General features: G+C 35.2%; 1 protein-coding gene across 9 annotated transcripts in view; it reads right to left on the bottom strand.

Annotated features, from left to right (window-relative positions):
• Window positions 1-17,648, bottom strand: part of WDR72 (WD repeat domain 72) — a 103,744-nt gene that overhangs the window by 55,788 nt on the left and 30,308 nt on the right. For all 9 annotated transcript variants that reach the window (XM_066196434.1, XM_066196438.1, XM_066196436.1 and 6 more), the window contains one exon: window positions 13,931-14,133. In XM_066196434.1, coding sequence (XP_066052531.1) covers window positions 13,931-14,133 — 203 coding nt within the window. The remainder of the gene's footprint in view (window positions 1-13,930; window positions 14,134-17,648) is intronic.

The raw sequence follows: 17,648 nt of genomic DNA, 5'->3' as shown, positions 1-17,648 counted from the left end.
TATAATTTAGCCCACCATTTTCTCTTTCTATACACTTGTATTTGCTTGATTAACATTTAGAAACCTTTAGTGAAATCATCATCCAAACAAAGGAAAACACAGCGACAATGTCAATCCATTGAGACATCTGGTGATGCTACTACACATGAAGTCACAATAAACCCTCATGGTTTATTGGCAATATGAGAGGTTATTGGCATTGATGCTAAAACTGTCTGCCAAGTTATCTTAGGCCTCTGCCACAGCCATTTCATTCCAATGAAAAAAGGTGGGCATCTAAGGCTTCAGACATAAAATGTTATTTTGAACATATGGGCAAGTTATTTTCTGTAATAGAAGATTATAGAGAATGGAAAGACAGCCATAAAACTAACTACAAATCAGAGAGCTGGAAACTGCATTTGTTGAATATTGAAGAACAGATTAACAGATATTTACATTATATATTGTACCTTTCCTTTTCTAGTTTAACCATTTCTAATTTTAAAGTTTATTTTTGACAAGGACAACTTACGGTGAGCTTTAAAGAAGCAAAAAGTCTGACTACAGAGAAAAATTATATTCTGAGACTTGTGAACCTCTTGTGCATCACTGACCTACAGCAGAACAAGCTTTCTATTTCCAGGAAAGAGTAAGATTCAGGGAGGCTTTGAAATGCCAAGCTATTTACCATGCATGGCCAGTATCCCTTAATATCTCTCCAGTCTGCTGCTGAAGGTGCTTGAGCCAGGATCAGAGAAGAGCTAGAATAGACTATTTCAGCTGGAAGGGACCTACAAGGATCATTTAATCCAACTAGACCCCTCAAATACCCTTGAACACTCACTGGCTTGGGGCATTGTTCACCTGTCTCAGAAGCCTGTTCCAGTTTTCTGGTATGCAATTCCTCACTGTTCCACAAGTCACAACCCTGTTCCTCTACATCTTTTCCCCTTTACTTGTTCTTAACACCCAAGGAAAAATTTTCCTGTGACTATGGGAAGGGGGCAGCATGGGGCTGTGCTTACTGTGGCCCCCAAATGCATCAGTACATGCCATTATCTTTAACAGATTTAAGACAGACATATCACATAAAAATTTCATGGGAAGTACAATTCAAATGTTATTTTACCTAGCTGCCTTCTCATCTCTAAAGGCTTTTTTCCACTGGGATCCAACTCGTTATGGGAAAGGTATTCCACTTAAAATACACACTTCCATTAGCTGGCAGGGATTCCCATACTTTTCCAGCTCCTCATATATATGTACTTTCTCCATGTATCTGCTTTTTTTACCAGAAGTATTATGTTGCGAGTTTTGTACTAAAAACAGATTTGACAAGAATGATCTTGACATTCATTTTACATAAAGGAAATAAAGTGGCAAAAAAATCACACGGTAGAAATTTTAGAAGGCAAACAAGACTCAAAATACACTTAAAGGCTGAATAGAAGTTGCTCAGTTCTCACAGCACAAGTAGCATCAACTCCTATGCCAAAAAAATCCTGAAGTATTAAATGTGACTTTTCTTCCAGATTTATGGCCTTCTTTACCCATTGCATTCTCACTTTATCCCAAACATAACAGGATAGAAGTGGCAGAAAATTGGTCCCAAAGTTCCCAGTGCCTGCAGAACGAATCATTATGTAGAAAGCCTAAGTGGGAGCTATCCTGTTGATAGCTCATATGCTGATTCTAAATAAGTTCTTTTAATTATGCAATATTCAAGGGGTATAATTCTGTTTCTTTGAGCTTTCCCCTTTGAAAGAACATACTTTGATTCATTAACACTGAAAAAGTTCAATCCCCTCCTTTATCCATTGCTTGCCACCTGCAAAGGCTCAAGGAAATATTAGAAATTGAAGAACTTACTTTAATGGGAATTCTTAGGTAGATTAGGCAGGGGGAGACTGGGAGGGGAATGTGTGGAGCTAAACTGAAATAGTGCCAAGGAAAATGGACGGTTCATTCATAAAAGGTGCACTGCTGTTTTATTTTTCTTGGGGTCAGGGATTTTCTATTTCTGATTTGCTTGAGAGGTTTTTTTTGAAGGTATATACTTTTCTATTTTGACAGCAATTAGGCCATTGGCTATTAATAAAGACACAATACAACAGCCCACTGAAGTACATCATAAAAGAGTAAGTCTTATCTGATGAACTTTTAAAGAGTAATTGTTTCATTCTTAAATATACTTACTATTAATAAATTAATACAAATTTAATCATTAAAATACCAGCATCCTATTTTTTGCTCAATGAAGATATTCTGTGAATATTCACTTGTACCTTATTTTCAAACAAGATTTTTTAAATAAAACCCGATCTAGAATCATCAAACCCACCATAATCTTATAGGCTCTAGGACGTTTTTTTGACACAATTTTTGAAATATCACAATGATGTTTAATATACATCAATATGCTTATTTCAATGAAATTAAATTTTTTTTTGTCATCTGTCTTTACTGTAGTCTAACTTCTTATTACACTAAAAAGAAAACAAACTTTAAAGACTATATGTATGTCTGAATTAGTCTTCATTAACTCTGTAACTATCATTAACAGTAAACATTTAGTTTTTAAAAAACTAAATTGTGGAGAACCTGTTACAGAAATGAAAGAGGAGAGTAGTAGAATTTGTCAAACAAAATTTACTGATGGGTAAGAATTTTGTGTGTCTTGATCAGACCAGTCACTGGGTTGTCAAGAGAAGTTCAGAGGTCATAACTTCTCAGAATCACCTCTCATCACTAATCTGGCACCGGGCTCACAAAAAATAAGTACATCACACATCTGCTTGTAAAAGCTATTTAGGTACTCCTACTCTCCTGTTATATTTGCACTTCATGAAGATTGAAGAACTGTTAACTGAAGCATGGCCACCACACCTAAGGGTCTTATACATTAAATTGTATTGCCAATGATCGCTCTATTTTATTCTACATAACATTTTATCCTTGATGGTGGGAAGGAAGGAACATCTGTGTTAGCTTTTGTTGAATTTGGGTTTGCATTTATATCTGTTTTTAACTACTGAATAGGTTAAAAACCATCTTTTCTTGCAAAGATATTTTTCTCTTCGACCTTTCAAATGAAAATAGTAGCATAAGAAAAAGTACCTGCAAAGCATAAGCCTATCTCATGCATAGTTTCGCAAAATAGGAAACTTGTAACTGTCTCTTGAATTGTCACAGAAAACAAATACATAAACAATGCGCAAAATGGCTGGCAGAGTGTAAATAAAAGCATTAAATTTATTTCTAAATCCTCTGAGCCCTCAGTTGCTAGAGATGGTAGTCGATAGGAGTAAAAAAAAAAATTGCCTCCTTGAAATGTGCTTGGTGAACAGCAGCTTGATGATTGGCAGCACAAATAGAAGACAAACGAGAAAGCCTTCAATCTGCAGCTGATGCACAGGAAGAACATGGGGAGCTGAGTTTACAATAGAGAAAACATTACCAAGCTAATGGCACAGGCAATCGTTTGACCACCATGCATCTCTGATAGCAGCAGGGCATCCATTTTCAGTTAAGTGTTAGAGTACCTTTTTGCTTTCTCTGACCACTGCAGGGGTAAAACAACCCCGTGCGTGAAACCCACTGACTGGTAATAAATTACTATATTGGATACTTTTTGTTTTCTTTCAGCAATGACTTTACTGTGTATTCTTGCTATCATTACCAATTAAAGTGGAGCTCACGTTAGCAAGGCTGTATCTAACTGTACATCAGTCCCTACGCTCCAATTGCTTTGGCAAGAATCACGGGGTCAAGAGGCTCCTTTGACCTTTATCAGCTACGTCTCTCTGACCACTCACTATTTGAAGCAATCTCGACTGAACAGATGGACACTTTTGCAGACTCTATAAAGCTAAGAATATAAAGATAAATTAAATTGTGTTTGGGGCTTCCAACTAGTTTATGAGCATAAAATACAGTTAGCAAGTTCCACAAAAATCTCAGATTTCAAATAGCACATCTTAAACCTACGCCATGAACAGAACACCTCTTTATCTACTAAGAAATTTTATTTTTTGGATGTGTCTTCTACATATAAAATCAAAAACTTGATGTAAATTACACATCTACTTAGCATTAAGTCACTTCCAAATTTAGGAAGCCTAATTTATTTTGATCACTAAAAGACAAGAAGAAAAGCTAGTGTAACCTTTTCCTATGACAGCACAGCACATGATCGAACATCATTCAGTGGAAGAGTACTGAGACAGTTAGAAAGACCACTAATTTATTTAATGACTAGAATTTTGATGCAAGAGTTAAAAAGCAAGGGCTTGAAAAGATGTTAGAGAGAGAAATCTGAAACAAGGGGCCAAGTCTTTCCTAAAAGAAATTCCAAATTGTCACAGTCTTGCTTGAAGAATTGTTAATAATTAGATAGAAATATGGTCTTTCAATCGTATTTATGTGTTTGCAACTTAACAATCTAAGTATTGAATGGTTTCTTGTTTCAGGTAAATCCTGTCAGCAAACCTGCTTTCTTCAGTTATAACGTTTTTGCAAATACACAATTGTGCTATTTTCTCGCTCTGCTAAAAGGATGAGCAATCTAGGATATGTGCAAAGATAGTTACAAGCACCAAGTATATAATCAAAATAGCACCTAAACATACACTATACACCATCTCTAAAAGAAACTGCTGAGGAAGAGAGGATACAAATTATTTGCTACAATTTCATCTCCACGAAAAATCATACGCACTTCCTAATCCAATATTAGCTCCTATCAGCAGTCCACACACCACACCCCTGTCTAACCCTGCCCACCTCCCAGGCATCAAATTTAGGGAGCATGTGAAAAGTTTCAGTCACAAGAGTATCCATGGTCTCCCAAAGGGCACAGAGGCCAGGTCTACCTGCCAGAAAGCAATGCTAGCCGCATGCACAGGGTGAGCATCACAGTTATAGTATCACTATCCCAAGGTCGCTCATACTCCTTACCTTCAGACACTTCACCTAGTCATAGGATAGAAAATCCTTTGATGGGGGCATTCAGAACTTTTTTCCTATTCATTTACCCCTTTTATAGCTCAGTACTCACATATAAAGGACTATCTGTCCTTTAAAAGGAAAAAGCCTGGAGTCAGTAGTGGTGCCCCAGTTTGCTTTCACATGCAATTTATGCTTGACCTGAGGCTTCATCATTTGGACAATGCAGTCCCAAACAAATGTGACAATTCATGATGAATTTTCCCATATGAACTGGTATAAATAAAGTCGTTTGAACTTGCCTTGCATTACTTTTATTATGGTATTTATTACAACTCTGGCTATATTACTGAGGATGCCCAGATTCTCCTAAGAATCCACCTACCATGAAGAAAAGGCTACAGTATTTTTTGAGTTTGCACCAGTGTTTATCTATCAACTTAATTGCAACATAAGCAAAGTCACCCTCTTTCCTTCCAACACTGTAATCTTTCTTTTTTCTTTTGTTAAATCCCAGTGGAAGGCTTTACTATCCTCACAGCACTTTGAACAGTAACTGTAGCATCACTGCTGATGCATCTGTGGCACAATGTAAGTAATTAAGCCAAGGAGTCTTCAGGCTCAAGCTGTGTGATGAATAGTCTAAGCAACTGAATAAACCCTCTTTTTATCATGTATGGAAGGCCACTGTCAGGCAGATTGTGGTCCAGATGGATCTACTGGGCACAAAAATTTCAATTGTTCAGGAAGAATTGCTAACACATCTATTCTATTGCTCAATGTAGAGGTCTAGCATGAAAATTTAATGTTTCGCACATTTTGTTTTCAAGTTAACACTCTCTCTCCGTAACACTCAGCATAGAGTTTTCTATTGGATTTAATTAAAGTGTACATATAAAAGTGATTCTGAAGACAAATCTTTAAAAGATGTCAAAGAATAACAGGCAAGCAAAACGAATATCTTGAATATCCTTCACAAGTTTTCAACATCAGGAAACAAGCCTACACTTTATTTTTCAAAAAATATTTGAGGAAATGCATAGACTTTTTTACAGACAACTTTTGCTTTGCCCTAGAATTCATATCACTGCCTGTCTGTGCACACTATCAGAAAGGCATATATAAAATACTTTTGACAAAATCTTGTCTAATTATTTTATTAGAAAGAATATAAAAGAAAAATGAAAATCCACTCATCTCTAACACTCATTTCTGACATGGACAGTCTCAGCTGTGAAAATTTTGGATAGAAAGGGGGGATATGATAGTGTTTAAAATTAAGCATTGTTTATGCACTCAAGATTCAAATGTTCTGCCTACATCTTAATATATTAAGTTATTTTGAATATAAAAGTAAATTTCCGAACTATATCTTTAGATGTATTTACAGCTCAGTGCTGGGTGGTAGTGAAAAATCTTCATCCTCACTCAGCACTTTAGGGAAAAAAAATGAAACATCTCCAAAGTTTTCTTGATCATCAGCTGGACAAGAAATACTACAGCAGTCCAAAGCCAAAGACTGCTGGCTCAGGATTTAGGAATTATCATATTGAACAATTTACTGGATGAATGAACATCCAAGTATCTGTGAGATATAATGCTGAACATCGAGATACTGCCAACAAGATGCTTGCAGGAGCTTGAGAATATTGCTTTGTCCTAAGGAGTGATGTATATAAAAATTAAGTTAGGAATACATGTCTGAGTGCTGACTCCAACTGAAACAACATATTTTCCCTGGGCTGTTCTGAGTCCATTCCCCATCTTGAATTATAAGCCTCCCATCCAGAAAATTTTTCTACATAATAGTTCTAGATCAATTCATAAGCAAGTGACTTTCTACCAAAGAAAAACAACCAAAAAAACCCAAACCAAAATAAAAACAAACAAAAAAACAACCAAACAAAAGAAAACTCTCCAAAAAACACCAAAAAACCCCAAACCAAAACAAAAAAAACCACCTATGCATTCTAAAAAGTGCCACTAGAGATTTTAAGAAAAGGCAAGCTGGACTTTCTTCAGATCCCATAGCATTCCAGGATGTATCAGGAGAGCAGCTAAGTTTCTGTGTGCATAGATTTCATACTGTTCTTGCAAGCTCTTCAGTCTTACTGCAGAGGCTTCCAAAAGGACAGGATTTGGAAACAAACATTCTCAGGTGTCTGCTTGGATGATTCATCCTTTCCCGTAAGTATTGCAAGAACCAAACCTGACCACCAGAACAAATTAAGGTTTGAGTATTAACGTACAAAAAAATACAGCAAGAGAATGGGCATATAACCAGTGTTGTTGCTTTGTTTGGAATCAAACCATAGGTTAGCCAAGGATTTTATTTCTGCTATATAACCAAGACAAGACTTTCAGGTGGCCATCAGAAGGAAGCTAGCAGATAACAAACCTTTCTTTTGCAGCATAAGGTTTGTTTGCAGCAATTCCTATTTCTAAAGTTACATGCAGGATGATGATGCGATTCTGAAAAAGTCACTTTTTTTTTGTTTAGACATGTGAGGTGGAAACCTACAAAAAGGTCTCACACTGAATTATTAATATTTTTCTTCACTGTAATATACTAATTAAACTATAAGAGGCCAGAGAATTAATGCTTAGAATAGAAAACATGTTTATAGGAACTGTAAAGATTCCACCATATCACTATCACGAATTATGAAGAATTTAAAGAACACCACTGAACAACATGAAAATACAAAGGTTATAACAAAGATCATGTGATTTATTTTAGAATTAGGCAGAGCACTTTGAAGGAAAATAAGTTAGGCTGATCTACAGAACAAGCCACACCTTTCAGACTACAAAAACAGTAAAGATAAAATCCAAGACAGAACAACTCAAACTGTGCCCTGCTGTACACCCAGACCTAAAAGAAACAGTCCTAAGTGCCAAATATGCTATCATGAACACCACGTTCATAAGATAGGAACTGTATGTTTTTAATTATATGTGTATATCCCTAAAAAACCAAAGTGCAAAGTTTCCTAAAGATTCCAAGAGACAGAAGGGAATTGCAGCATGGCAGCAGAGGTGTGGGAAAAGACAAGGACTAAGACAAAAATAGCTAGGTTAGCTTCAATAAATCATCCTTCAACATGAAAGACTTCACAAGGACTGTTGATATTGACCTCAGATTTATTTCTAGTAGGATACTACAACAGCCTCTTTAGCTTTATCATACAGTCCAATTAGTTGTCTAGGAAGGGAAAGAAGTTTTAAGTCAGTCACCTTCAGTATAGTCAAAGAGTGGAAAAGAATCAGTGTCAGAAATATTGAAATAAGTAGTTAAGGCTTATTATCAGATTTCTGTCATCTCATGTTAATTACTATCCACGTGTATAAGATTAAAATGTGCTACAATACCCACTTTGGCAACTTGTTGGTTTCATTTTGCTTTGAAGCACTTAATGGACAGAACACAAATCAACAAATTCTTGACTTGGTAAACCAATTCAAAAATTCCAGTAACTTCCATCAGAGATGGCACGTGGTCAAAGCTATCAATATCCCTCAGGATCATGGTTCTTTTTAACGGTTCCCAATTTAATCTCACAACTCCCAAGTTACTACTTCACTGTAGTTATGTTGCTACCTTGGTCGCTTGATAAAATACTTAATTGTAAAATTTCACAGGAAATGTAATACTAAATTTTTTTGCAACTGAATTACAGAGAAAAAGATCTGCACATATTGAGTCCTTTTCTCTTCACTCATTTTCCTATTATGCTTACTTAATAAACTACTAAATATAGCTACTGAAGACTAGTTCCAGAAAAAAGAAAAGAAACACCCTTGCAGCAGCTTGTGATGTTACCAACTTTAAGGAGAATATTCTACTACTTTCTATTTTGCTTTGTCCATAATAATCCACTTCACATAAACCATCAACATCTGTAATTCCTCATAATAATGCTCTAAATATTAGAAAAGAATCCATGCCTGTGACACCATTGTTTATGCTATCTCTCCTGATCTCCTATTTGCTAAGTATTATTCTGTATTTGCGCTTGTATCTTATTTCCATTTTTCTATCAAATTTTCCATCAGTAAGATTTAACTGGCAGTGATTTTCCATGCTTCCAATAACAATTTTATTTTCAAATTGCTTCCCTTGCTGTACTAAAACAAATAGCTGCTATTGTCCTAGAGTCTTCATTTGCCTCTTACTTATTTTGCGCAGCAACAAAGTAGATATTTCTTTTATTATTTATAACTTCTGGAAATTGTTGCCTTAACGTATTTTTGTTCACCACGAAAATGTACGCTATTACATAAGTGAATATCAAGTTCTAAAGGACTTCTATTATGACATATTTTAAAAAACTGCTGAGTTAATATAGCAAAAAATACACACACTTATAAAAGTCTACACATAAACAAATGTGTTCCTCTTCCCCATCTTTGCCTTGTCTTACATACACAGTAAAAAAAAAATCCCTTTTCTGATCTAGATTTCCAGTAGTATAATTTAAGAGTTCAAGCTTCAGCAAGTATTGCACAGATTTTATAAACTGCTTTTCCCTCATATGTTTTTACCCAGACCATTCCGATTACTTTACCAAAATCACTAGAAATATTAGTGCATGATAAACACAGGTTTATATCTAAAATATTGAAGCTGAAAAGGTAGGAAACTTTCCAACATGAAGGGTTTCTGGAACATCAGGAAAACAATTCCCAGACACATCCAGCTTTTTATGTGCATCAATGAAATCTCCATATCATGCACTGAAGCATTTCAATTTTTTTTAAATCAGTTTTTCACAGAGCTCCAATTTTCAAACAGAACTATGACTTGAAGGTATAATGAGAGCTAGTTCCATACAAACACCATGAGCACAGTCTAGTGTGTATTCTATTGTAATTAAGACCAGTGATTCAATACCTATTGCTACTGGCCAGGTATCATAGCAACCTTGTGTCACTGAATACTGCTGGAAAACTGTTCAGCACTAGCAAGACCATGCTTCAGGAAAATCTACAATGGCACTACAGATTGTCAACATCTGTGGGGGTTGTTACTGGGAGAACAACAAAGAAACCTGCTTTAAAAAAACCCTATACTTAGAAAATTGACAGGGATACTACAGTGGCACTACAAAAAGAAAAATAAAAACACAAAGAGGAAGGAAGGAACATTTTTGTCATTAGTTACACAACTTATGCACCCACATCCTACACATCCATCCCTATAAACAGACTTGCAATAATGCTGCATCATCACATTGTTTATGTATATCCACAAAGCACTGTCTTGTCTTTTTAACTAAACACAAGCATCATCCACCAACAACATTATTCTGAAAATAAAACAGCCTCACTTTCAAAATAATATTTAAACTTTCACAAATGAACTCTAGATAGTCTTGTATAAATCTGCAAATAAAAAAAAAAAAAGAAAACAGGTTACTATGAACAAGAACCCAATATTGATTTTTCTGCGGTGCAGTAAAGCATCTCCATTCTATTTGGCTGCTGTCAAAGCCACTCTTTAACAGCTGGAGTCAAATTGCACTATTTACAGCAAGAGCCCTTGTCAAGTGGACCATAAGTATTCTAACAATACACTATTCAAATGGCACTTTGCCACACAAATTGCTGACTTGATGAATACCCTATGTCAATGACTAAGGCCAATATAAAAGTTTCATTTTTATGAGAGGTTTTACATTCACATATTAAGTAAAGCTTTCTTGAAGAACTATTAAGCTATATATTTTGGGTCTTTTGACATTAAAAATAATTAAAATCTGTTTAAATATATCAAGGGGATTTGACAACATTAATATGGATCTTGTGTTAACTACATTTGTCACAGTCATCTGTTATTGGTACTCCCACTGGCACGTGCAGCACAATAAAAGAATTAAAATGGTCAAAACACCATGAAATCAAAACATTCTGCTTTTGTATCTGTGATTCACATGATGGTAAAAGTTTTGAAAGAAAGCCTTTGAAGCTGGACTATTATGCGAGGATATTTTTCTTTTTTAGGATGGAGAAAAGAGAGACCATTATTTTGAAAACATTCTTTCATCTTAAAAACATTATAAATGGTAAAACAATGTAATAATGGCAAGAATAACTGCTGAATTTTACTTGCAATCTTCATGTGGATCTCTCATTGTACAAAAGGATCACTCACAATTACAATACCAACAGGACAAAATAGCTACCCACTCATTTTTCCTGTCACATAAATCTTTTGAAATTGAGTTCTTTAATATATGCTAAAATTGATGATGGGGTTTTTTGATAGAAAAGGTATTAACAATTTAGTATGTTGTTAAATTTCTAATCCACAATTTGCCGAAGAAGGAAACTGATAATGAAACACTCACTCTATACTAAAACCTTCTGATAATCTGAAAGTTTTGTGATAGTTTTACGTGTGTAGTAACTATATATTTAATTGATAGGGCATAGAATGTTGAAGTCTGATAACCACAGTCCTCTCACTAATTACATGGAATCTGCATTTCCAGAATATTTCAAGATGCTAAAATACAGTGATGCAAAAGAGTCAATAGAACACTTTATGAAAAGCCTCTAACAAAGTTTTCTGCACAAAACTTAAGAAAAACAGCAGATTTCATAAGCCTTCAATTCAGCAATAACAGTGCTAAAAAAGCTGCAGAGTTTCACACTCCTTTTGTGCAGCCAGCACTGGGCTTCTGCAATAGCATTAGGGGGACTTCCATTGTTATATTTTTTCCCAGGTTCAGATACACTAAATACATTTAGGCTCCAGCATCTCCCATGCTGATCAACAGTACCCTCTCCAATGCAGACTCAAGTGGGAAGAAGCTCTGAATGTCCTAGATGACACATGTTTGATGAATGAAAAGTGCTTTCCCAAGTACAGAACTTAATTTATTATGAATTTAGATAAACCTAACAGGTCTGTAGTGACAAAAAAGAATGTGAATCTGAAAAAAAATACTCTGACAGAAAAAGTCTAAGAGACATCAACAGTACTCTTAATAAGTTTGCATTTGGACAAGATAATTAATGAACAATATTTAAACATAAAAATAGGATATTATTCTGAGAAATCAAAGCAGACAAGATGTATATCAGATCAAAAAACCACTACAAATTATTACATTGCCACGGTTTCCTGTTGTGATACTTCTCCCAATTTAAGATCATGATAATTCCCAAAGCATGTTAAACTCCACACTTTAAAGTTTACAAAAAACTTTCCCCATATTTCATAATCAACCCATTTCCTTTCCTCCCACCCTGTTAAATCCATGCAATTTTCAATTTAATACACGTACCTAAAACTACTTACCAAACAACTACCAAAACTTTTTTCTTTTGTTCCTATTTAAGAAGGCAAGAAGAAACTATTCCTTTTAACAAACTAACAGGGAGATCAGATTCTGTGTCAATGGCCAACTAGTGCACCATCTGCCCCACAACATGCTCAGCAGGATTACACGCTAATAAGACTTTTCAGAAAATGGGATCAAAAAGAACTTTAGAAATCGGACTAAGGTTAGTAAAAGGTCAAAGAAAAATATTAAGAGTTAAACCACAATCATTAGAAACTCAATGTTATATGTAAAATTGAAGATACAATGAATAAAAGACAGTAAAATTCAAGAGTGAGGACTTGGATCCAGCTATAGTTTATCAGCTTTGAAATACCTGTAACGTCATTTCCTATAATTAATAAAGCCAGAAATAACGGCCAGAGATCATTCTGAAGGTTGTTTCTATGTGTGATTGAGGGGAAGCATTTTTCATTCTCAATACTTGTGGTAAAATACCTTCTACTTACACTGAAGGTTGAGGAATAGCAGACAGGACTTCCCCTGTTTACTGCAGAGAACAGGATTCCCAAAATTCATTAATTAAAAAGTGGTAAGCAAGAACTAACAGCATGAGAGCCCTATTCTTAAGATCCACTCTTATCAAGAGTTCAGTGTAGATATTACCTCCTGATGAATAAATAGGGTTTAAGTAAGTAGGTTTGTACCATTTTTTTCCCTACATGAAAAAGACAATACCCATCTCATCAAATTTGAGATAGTATTAAAAATGAGAGACAGTTATAATAATCGTTTTAAAATTGATTTTATTTTAAAATATTTACCATATTCATTTTTAAATATCTACAAAAACCTGATAAAAATATAGCCATCTAGGCCACAAGAAAATAGAGTGACTATTGCATTTTCAGTCTTACGTCTCATGATTTGATGTGTCTGTACTCATTTTCTCAGTTTTAACAGCACATTAACACTACTTAAAGTATATTATTTCCTTCTATTCTTAGTCAAAACAAAAGAAAGAGCATATCTTCTCCATTCACAATTAGTTGGTTTAATGATTTTGGTAGAAAAGTATTTCTAGATAAAGTCAAATACAAATCTCTCTCTGGCCCAATCTTCCCTGAAGACGGTCATACCTATTTGCAGCCCAGTACCTCACAAAAGCATTACCATCTTTCTTTTAACCAATAAGGTGCCAAATTTAATCACAATAATAAAAACATAAGGCACTTGCAGTCTATTCTGTAATGATGCTAAGAGAAAACACACACCCAATAAAAACTCTCTCTGAATGACAAGAGGGGTCTGTGGTCTCATTAGAAGAGCAATAAGACCAATAGCATCACAACGTGCTTGTTCTCAAGACACACGCATTTGAACAAGTGTAAGGTGTATTCCATTGTTCTCAGGGTACTACTGACAGGTACAGTCACAAGGTAGAGGCATGAGGAAACAGGATCTAACTACAGATAATAAGGTCTGAGAAAATCCTTTTGAGATTATCTACTAATGACCTTGCATAAGTCCCTCTGCCAATTTTCCTCATTTGTCTATGAAATGGGGTTGAAGGCATAAAAACTGAGCCAGCCAGAAGAAATCTTAATAAACTTAAAACCAAGCCACCATCCCACTTACACATCAGTGGGTGAAAGGGTAGGGAATTGGAATCACAACTAATTGCTCAAGAGAAATGCCCTACTCTTGACTCTTACCTTATCTGGAGATTTCTCTGTATGAGCAAGGTAAGGGCCCATGCCACGCTTATACGAGCTGGAGTGCTTGTATCCAGAATTCTTGTTTCGTTTTGACTCCTGAGATACAGGAAGTTGAGCATCTGTCACTAAGTGTTCTGAATCTTCAATAGCACTAAGAATTGCTCTTGCTGTTTCACCAGTTTCATGTCGTTCCAGTGTGCCTAGAGAAACACAACAGAAGTTGTAACTTTTTCAATGAGCCATACTATCACATCTCTATGTAAGTATAATATTAATATAGTACACAACACGAGAGCAAATACATTACAAAGTATTTACAGATTAGGCAAATAACTCCTTTTTAAAATTAAAAAGTTATTCTACAGTATGCTATTAAATATAAAGCTTAATCTCTAAAGAAATCACTGCAGCAAATAACTCTGTTTCAGACCACAAGCAGCTCAATGTTTTACACATGTGGAGTGAGATGCAGTTTTTCAGAGGGAGCCAGTGACACTCAAAAAATATCACTGGCCCTAACTGTTCTGAACAGTAATTTATTTTCTCCTCACAAAGCCCTCCCACAGAATCTGTATCATTAACAGTGTAAACAACAACACATTTATGTAATATTTTAGTGCTGTCCTCTAGTGTTCTGGATTACAAACAGCAAGAGAAAGTTCAATTTTTTTCATTCCACTCCTAAAAATTATCAGATGTAAAGAAGGTTTATACATGAATATAGATGTAGCTCAGTCATGAGGGATATGAATGTGGTGTTTCAGAGACTCATTTCTTGTGTGACTCTCTGGAATCTAAATCCCGTAGATGCTATACTCAGTTATATTACTTTAGTGAAAGTTTCATCTAGTAAATAACACTGTTTTAATTATAAACTAACATTAAAGATATAAAAACTGAGCTTAAATGTATTTGAAATAAGGTACTATTATATACTACACATTTCCTATAAGAATTAAAATAAATTGATGAAAGAGCATGTTTCCTATAAATATCAGAGATAAAACACATCTGAAGGGTTTTTCAAGTATTAAATATCAGCTACAACATGAAATGTTTTTCCCTTAAGTTTGAATTCTTTCTACCCTCAAGTAATAAAACATGAATTTTCCCTTTCACTGCTACAAGAAAAAAATGTGTAACATTGAAGTTCTATCAGTAACACCTGCTAAAAATATTGGACTGGGATTGAGGGATCTCATACAATAAGTGTTTGTGTGTATATGTGTGTATAAAATCTCTTTATCTGAAATTATTTCTTTGAAACTCATCCATTTCTGTTCACTGCAGTAACACCTCTACTACTCATATGATGAAGTCTTTGAATTCAGAGCAGAATAAAACAGGGCACCTTATTCTTTGTCCCCTATAAAAGTTAGCTGACCACTACAGATAACTGTATTACACTGAAAGAAGTAAGAATCAGTCCCAATTTTATTATTTTTTTTTAAGTCCCCAGGACTTGCAGCCAGTACCAGGGACCATTACAGAACAGGATGGTTACTTGAAAGGAAAGTAAGTTGCCCAAAACGTCTTTATAGTTAGATGGTCTACAAAGCTCCCAGCAGTGACACATTCCAGTATTTCAGGAACACAAAAATGATGTTAATAGAAGCCTACTGTACAGTTCACGCTGGACATCAGCAAACATTCTTAAAAGTACTACAGCATTTGCAAGGTGAAGAAGCTTGGAAATAATAGTCACTCAGCTAATATTATTTTGGCTTCTTCATACGTGTAAATTAGCCTTTCAAGCTATAAACATGCAACAGAACGATGTGGATGAGCAAAATATGAAAAAATTCAAGGAAACCATTGTTCTCATACTTTTAAGTGGAGGGGTTAAAGCTTTCTCTCACCTTCTGTGGCAAGTCCACTACACAGTGAATATTTTTATGCATGTATATACATACATATATCCAACCTTGTTTTCTATAACACTTTTTTCAGTGAAATTCACTGAGTCCTCAAGACTATCTTAATATCCCTGTGAAATTACCAGGTATTATGTTCCTTTTAAGAGAAATTACAATAAGTTTTTAATAAATCCAAGACTTCTGGGGGCATGGTATTAAACTTCAAAGACCTGGTTATGCATAGTTTTTGGTATTAAACAGAACTTCCAAACATGTCTTGGTAGCTTCAGATGCGTATGGGTGCCTCAGCAGCAGCCATCCCTCAGAGTCAGACCATTCTGTGGGATAATCCAGTGGAAATACAATAGAATATAATTTAGTTAGGGCTATCATACTACAGACTTGTGTAATCTTCCATATATCAGAGCTTTTCTCTGGCAACAGCTTCAGAGGCAATTTTTCAATTTCTCGTTGAAGATAAAATTTTAGTTGACAGTAAAAGAAATGCACCAGAAGTGGTAAAAGGTACAGAAAATGTGGCAGCAGAATTTAACCTTGGAAGGCAATGGCCTGAAAGGAATATACAGGCCTTCTCAATGTACAGGAAAGCAAATTCATGTTTTAGATATTTAACATACATTTTATTTTAAACAGATGACAGATGTGCTTCTATATATTATAGACTTATCAGATGCAAAGTGAGAAACCACCAACCAGTTGTTGGGTTATTGAACATTTCTGCTGGTGGCAAGCTCTTCTCTAAGTGCATCAAGACAACGCCATTGCAAGCATACCATTTTTTGAGTAATTTGGAGAAGAGAAAATTACATCTTATCAACTGAAAAAAGCCCTTCTGGGTTCACACTAAGCAAGAAACAGGGCTTGGTTTTTCACATAGAGAAGTTACAATTGGTTTGGGGTTTTTTTTAGTTTTTCTTTTTAAAGCACATTTATAGAGAGGAACATTGAAGAGCTAATGCCCTGGACAACTAGCTTATTTTCTCACTAACAGAACATATGACACCCTAAAATCAATTTGAAAAACTCCTGTTACATCTTTAAATCACTTATATATCACTCATAACAGCTATTTCAAATCCCTTTTAAGTAGCACCTTCCAGAAGAAACCCAATCCTGTTCCCCATTATGAACATCTGTATGTACAGGTTTGTGTGTAGAGCTAAGTAAAATGGTACAGAGTGCATAGGAAAATGTGTGATTGTGAAAGTATTACAAAGTATTTATATTATATACTTAACTTTACTCTACTGAAGAGCCCAAAATACTCATTTACAGAGCAAATAGTTGGCAGAGACAAAATAAAGGAAGATACCTATATTCTGTGATGCTTGAATACACCTGAGAAACAAACAGGAATGATGAGGGGAAAGGATCTAGAAACCTGTATATATGACAAAGACTTTCTGACCACTGCAGTCAAAATAATACTGGGGCGGGGTGGTTATTGTTCAGAAACTCTTATTTGTTAGGAATTTGCTGTCTCTGATTTTAAAAGAAAACAAAACTAAAGACAAAGCTTGTTCATGAGAGTACAGGAAGGAGGACAGAAATAAAATTCACTCTCAAACCTGAAGTAATTAAATATGAATAAGCCCAAAGGATTTTGACTGAGGAGCATAAAATAACAATGGATGAACAGGAAGAGATAGGGGCGTCTACACAGCAGCAGCACCACTGCTATCACCCCCTACTATACATACAAAATACAGGAAAAGAAAGTCTTTATCTCTCTAAAGCTGTGACCATGGCAACCAAGTCTCAGGAACAGTCAAGAGTGGAGTATTTCACTCTCCTGGGCAGCTCTGGACCACCAGATGTGACTGGCTAGAGACTGCTAC

Source organism: Chamaea fasciata, unplaced genomic scaffold (genome assembly GCF_029207755.1).
Source record: "Chamaea fasciata isolate MVZ Bird 193981 ecotype frontalis unplaced genomic scaffold, bChaFas1.0.hap1 SCAF_14, whole genome shotgun sequence".
NCBI classification, from domain to species: Eukaryota; Metazoa; Chordata; class Aves; order Passeriformes; family Sylviidae; genus Chamaea; species Chamaea fasciata.
The sequence above is the reverse complement of the archived record's forward strand: the minus strand, read 5'-3'. Positions and strand labels throughout refer to the sequence as shown.